Here is a 6,000-nt window from a genome sequence, read left to right as displayed (position 1 = left end):
GCTCCGGTCCGGGGGCGGAACCCCAGGAAACCCCGCCTCCCAAGCCCAATCCCCGCTCTCCGCCTGCGGACAGGAAGCAGCTGCTGGCCGAGGAGCCCGGGAACCAGCCGCAGCGCGCATGCGCGCGCCCCTGGGGCACCTGGGGGAGGGGGAGGGGCGGGAGGAAGGGGTGCGGCTCCGCCTGCTGGTTGGGCGCTCGCCGGTCACGTGGCAAGGAAGGAGGCGGAGGTACCGGGCTCGGGGGGAGGGAGGTAGAGAAGAGGGAAGGAGCGAGGGAAGGAAAGCGGGGAAGGGAGGAAGGAAACGAACGAGGGGGAGGGAGGTCCCTGTTTTGGAGGTGCTGGGAGCTTTGCCGGCCCCTGAAGTGGGGCGAGAGGAAGGTGCTTCGCCGTTTCTCCTGCCGGGGGAGGTCCCGGCTCCCCGTGGAGGCTCCGGACCAAGCCTCTTCAGCTTCTCCCTCCGGATCGATGTGCTGCTGTTAACCCGTGAGGAGGAGGCGGTGGCAGCGGCAGCGGAAGATGGTGTTTCTGAGAGTGTTAATTCTGCTCCTCTCCTGGGCGGCGGGACTGGGAGGTGAGGCACGACCCCGAGCGCCGGGGGCGCGGTGAGCACGGCAGACCGCGCAGCGGCAGCGGCGGCCGGGCCGAGCGGAGCCCAGTCGCTCCGTGTGGCTGGCGCGTCAGTCAGCCCGGCCGGCCGGCGGCGCCACTCGGGCGCGCAGCGCTCCCCGCTCCCTATTGTCCCCTGCACCCCGACCGCGTTCCCTTCCGTGGCGGGCCGAGGAGGCACTGAGCCTTCGGCGAGGCCTTTCCCGCCCCCTGCCGCCCCAGCAGCAGGGGAGCCTGGGGTCGCCTGCCTGAGAAGCAAAGTCGAGATCCGGGTCGCCAGGCGAGAGCCGGTGGTGCTCAGGCCGGCAGCACCATCCCTGCAGCCTGCTCGACGGGCGCCGGGGCGGGCAACTGCCGCGGGGCCGCCGGTCTTTGCCATCCTGGTCCCGCGCTCACCCTCCTCACCCTTCCGCCCCCAGCTCCTGCCTGGTGGCGAATTCCGGAGTCCGCTCAGTCGCGGAGAACCGCCGCGCAGGCTCGTGGGAAGTTGCGATTGTATTGTTCTTTACCGGGCGCGGCGATCCAGACCGACCCGGTTCTGCAGAGGGGCCGCCCGTGGAGGGGTAACAGTGGTCTCCTTCTCGTCTGAGCCGGGCGGCTACCGCTCTCCAGAGTGCCCCGCCTCTGTCCGGGTGTTCGGAGAGAGATTGCGGTAGGGTGTGTTTATGTTCAGTGCAAACATTTTGTTGCCCAGGGGAAAGGTTTTGGTGGGGAGAAAGATAAGCCGTTTTCGGGATGTTCACTGATCTGTAGGCTGGATTGCGTCTTTTAGAGGGACAGTCCCTCGGTGACCCAACTTGAAGAGTTTTATTAAACTCTCAGGTGGAGTAGACATACAGTGTAATTAGTGGATTGTCAAAACAGTGGCAACCCTCCACCCCCCACGTTGGCGTTAAGTGTGCTAAAAGCATATAATTTCTTGATTACTCCAGTTTTGAAGACGATTTTCATTTCCATTGTATCCCAGGACCAACTGCATCATTTTGTTGTTGTGTAAAGTGCTTTATTTTAGGTTAACTTTTTGACTTCCTCCATAGTATACTTAAAGACCTTAAAATATGTTTAAGAGAATTAGATTGGAAGTTTTTCCGGAGTGCTTTGGATTAGTATAGACAAATTTGATAATTTAGAAAATATCTGAATATTTCATGTAGTGGATTGTTTTCGTTCTTTTCTTTGTAACTTTGACTGCAGAGCCAAGCATATTTTTGTCCTGTCTTATACTTCGTCTGAGGATGATACTTTGTAGGTAGACTTCTATTGTAGTTTGTAGTGTTCATTTTCTAGCGAAACAGATTAGGAGCTTCTAGTAGATGTTTAGTTTGAAATATCTGTGCTGGATACCCTCTATAAGGGCCTTTGTTTTTACATTTGTATTTAAGTTCTAAATGTGGCTTACAAGAAATTTCTGTTTTCACTTTTTGTTAGACACCGGTTTCTATGAGGTAGTAAAAAGTAAGGCGTCCACGTGAGGCAGTTTAAACTCCTGATGAGCAGTAGTCTATAAAATGTCCTTTGCTTTTCAAGAGTGAAACAGTAAGAATAGAAACTGGTGTATTCTGATGGTCGAAGAAAAAGTATAAATTGACAGCATAATCTTTGTGGGCTAAGGCCCTTTTTAAACAAAAATTTTCTAAATTCAGAACTCTGGAGTCATTTATAAAGTACCATTTCGCATTAAACATTGGTTAAAAGGTTACTTACTTTTTGATATTTGTTTTAAGCAGAACTTTTTCAAAAAGACACTAAGAAATCTTTCATTTTAAAATTAGCATCAAGATTGTAGCTTTTGGGTGTATGGAGATATTTGTAATTTAATTGTAATATATAATATTTTAATTACAAATCTGAGCTTTTATGGTCAAGTTTGTAAGAAGTTTTTATGAGGATGATAGAATAGAATACATACAGATTCTCTTATGAGAGACTGAATATGTTTGTGTAGATTAGAAGAAGCTGTAGTGGAAATATGGATTTAACTTTAAAGTATAAATCATTTTTAGGTACTTAATTATACTTTTTAGTTGCTTTCCCCTATCCGATTTGTCAGTCACTGTTTTGCATTAGTTTTTTCTTGCTCTTAGTGTGTTGGTGAGAAGCTGGAAAAGAGAATGTGTTTAGAATCATAAAACTAAACTTTCCTAAAGTTGTCCATTTCTTGCACATGTCCCAGCCTATGCTGTATTTGTAGGAAGATACCATAAATTTTCTAGAGTTTAATGTCTATTTAGACATGACTCAAATATATACATAAAAATATTTTATGCAACCACATTATAAATTTATTAGAACTTCTGATTAAGTATAGCCCAAAGAATTTTTATGTATGTGTGAATTATACTTTTTTAACACAAATATGTTGGTGAGTTGATGTTTTTTCTTTCTCCTCTTTTAAAAAAATTAATTGGTGTGTTTGAGAGGTCCACAGGTATTTTAGCTGTAGCAGTAAATTCAGTCCCATGTTTTGGTTTAATGAAATCATACTTTAAATGAACTTTAGAATATGACACTTTTTTTTTTTTTTTGATGGAGGCACGGCTCGTGGGGATCTAAGTTCCCCGATGACCAGGGATCCAACTGGGGCCCTTGGCAGTGAGAGTGCGGAGTCTTAACCACTAGACTTCCAGGGAATTCCGACATGTTTTTTATATTAAAAAATCTGGTGTAAATGCTTCGCTTTGTAGCATGCATTATAAAGAAATAAGTTTTCTGGAAGTTTGGCCAAAAGTATTAAAAGTATCAAAGTTTAAGCTTAAACTATTTCACTTTTACCAGCAAGTAAGGGCCTATGATGAAATTAATAAAGGGGACAGACTTCTTGTCTTCATCTTTTTTTAAATAAATTTATTTATTTTTGGCTGCGTTGGGTCTTCGTTGCTGCGTGTGGGCTTTCTCTAGTTGTGGCGAGCGGGGGCTGCTCTTCATTGCGGTGCGCAGGCTTCTCCTTGCGGTGGCTTCTCTTGTTGTTGAGCACAGGCTCTAGGCGCACGGGCTTCAGTAGTTGCAGCACGTGGGCTCAGTAGTTGTGGCTAGTGGGCTCTAGAGCGCAGGCTCAGTATTTGTGGTACACGGGCTTAGTTGCTCCACAGCATGTGGGATCTTCCTGGAATAGGGCTCGAACCCATGTCCTCTACATTGGCAGGCGGATTCTTAACCACTGCGCCACCAGGGAAGTCGTGTCTTTTGTCTTTAAGGAGCTCTGACTCTTCATCTTTTCAACCTGAGATTGATAATCCAGCTAGCTGTATCATCTTGAGAAGGCCCATTTCAAGCCATCCCCTACATTAGCAGTATCTTTTCTGTGTGTGTACAGGACCTCTCTGAGTAGCAGGGTTTGAGAGAACTGGGCATGGCAAGCACCTCTGTCTTTTCTGATCTCCCTTTTATAACTTGTTTAAGATCTTCAAGGGTGTTTATTATCTAATATTTTAAAAATTATCTTACGAACTTGTAGGATGGAGCAGGGAGAGTAAAGGGACATTTCTGTGATGTCTGCTGTGTATCTGATATTGTGTTAGAAGTTTCGCTTTTCAACATATATGAGGGAGTGGTGATATTTTACATTTGAAGAAACAGGCTTGAAGAAATAATTTTTCTGGCATCATCTACCTGCTAAGTGGTGAATTAGATATTCAAACCCAAGCCAGTTTGACCTCAAAGCCTAGGCATTTTACCCATTGCCCCCCATACCTTTTTAAAAATAATTAATTAATTATTGCCTGCGTTGGGTCTTTGTTGCTGCACACGGGCTTTCTCTAGTTGCAGACAGTGGGGGCTATTCTTCGTTGTGGTGTGCAGACTTCTCATTGAGATGACTTCTCTTGTTGGGGAGCATGGGCTCTAGGTGCGCTGGCTTCAGTAGTTGTGGCACACAGGCTCAGTAGTTGTGGCACACAGGCTCAGTAGTTGTGGTGCACGGGCTTAGTTGCTCCGTAGCATGTGGGTTCTTCCCAGACCAGGGCTCAAACCCGTGTCCCCTGTATTGGCAGGCGAATTCTTAACCACTGTGCCACCAGGGAAACCCCTGTGTCCCTTTTAAATGGGCTGAATTTAATCTTAAATGATGGAGGTTTAGTATAAGAACAGCTTACAGTTTGGGGCTAAACTTGCTTTAGCTGTCAATTTTTGTACTTGGAAAAAGGAGCAATACTAAGGATAAATGGAAAAACTGGAATAATCCTGCCAGTTAGATTCCTATGAGGACAGTAACACTGCTGTCTAGCAGTGTGAAAGCTTTGCCTTAGGACTACTGGGGTGGGGACAGTCCTGTCCTAGCTAGGTTGCAGGAAATAGCAGTACTGAGAATAGTTCTCAGGGGGTGTAGACTCTCTTTGATGTTGGGTGAATTCATTCTGAAGCTACTACAATTCCAATTAAACAATGTGAGAACATGTACAGTTAGAACATTGCTGTTTAGTCACCAGTGTTTATTGTATGTCTATGGCTCGTAGGAGTCATGACGGCACAGTCTTGAGTGAGAAGAGAAGAAAAAACATTGAGTTTGTCAGAGTAGACAGAAATGCCAAGATATAAAAATAGAGTTCCAATTATGTATTGTAGCTGCAGTTGAAATGAGGATTTATTAAGCTGGAGGGACATCAGCCAGTTTGGGAGAGCTTTTTGAGATAGAAGAGAATGGCTTATAGTGTAGTAAGATGCATGTAGGCTTACTTGCCTGGAATGGAGAGTCCATGGCAGGAAATAAGGAGAAATGCTAACTGGGCCATAATGACTGGGACTCTCATTATTCATATAATAGGCCATGATAACCATGAAGAAGAGTGTTGTGGAATTTTGGTTGGCTGAGCAGTTGGGATATGATACAATAAGGAATAAATTAGCTGCTTGATGAACTGGGTGATTGAGTCCTGGGTTAGGGTAGTGATTGTAGAAACAAATACGGGTACAACAAGAAATCATATGGAAGAAAAACTAGTAAAACTTGGCAAATGTTTAATGTGAAGGTATCACAATTTATTGAGGGCTTACTCTGTGTTGAGTTTGGATCTTAGAGGCTGTTGCATTGGAGAGAGTGTAGTTTTATAAAGCTTTGAGGACCTCAGCCTTTGAAGTTGAAAGTGTCTAAGATCTTGAATCTAGATTGAAGGTTATAGGTTGGGATGTGTGTCAGAGTTGAATTTTATCCTACTTGCAAACTAATACTTTTGTTGGGCATTGGTTAAAACTTTGCACAGTCCTTCAATAATCTGTGGTTAGTCACTTGGGAAGCACTGTTCCTGACAGTTGGGAGATAGAAGTTTGGTGAATTTGAGGTGGAGAGGAGAAGTTAAAGGTACATTAACGAGTATATTTTTACCTTACAAGTATATATTTACTGTCCTTCAGTTGGAATTAGGCTCTTCAGTTCAAGAATATGCTTGAGGGCTTCCCT

The 6,000-nt window shown here is 45.3% G+C and overlaps 1 protein-coding gene across 3 annotated transcripts in view; it reads left to right on the top strand.

Moving 5' to 3' along the window:
• The first annotated feature begins 262 nt into the window (after nucleotides 1-262).
• ADAM10 (ADAM metallopeptidase domain 10) overlaps nucleotides 263-6,000 on the top strand; it is a 110,679-nt gene continuing 104,941 nt past the window's right edge. For 2 of the 3 annotated variants that reach the window (XM_073801083.1, XM_033851740.2), the window contains exon 1: nucleotides 263-573. In XM_073801083.1, the coding sequence (XP_073657184.1) occupies nucleotides 519-573 (55 nt within the window). In that variant the 5' untranslated portion in view covers nucleotides 263-518. The remainder of the gene's footprint in view (nucleotides 574-6,000) is intronic. The other variant, XM_019947162.3, reaches the window with a different exon arrangement.

The sequence above is a fragment of the Tursiops truncatus genome, chromosome 2 (assembly GCF_011762595.2).
Source record: "Tursiops truncatus isolate mTurTru1 chromosome 2, mTurTru1.mat.Y, whole genome shotgun sequence".
NCBI lineage: Eukaryota > Metazoa > Chordata > Mammalia > Artiodactyla > Delphinidae > Tursiops > Tursiops truncatus.
This window is presented reverse-complemented; position numbering and strand designations above follow the sequence as displayed.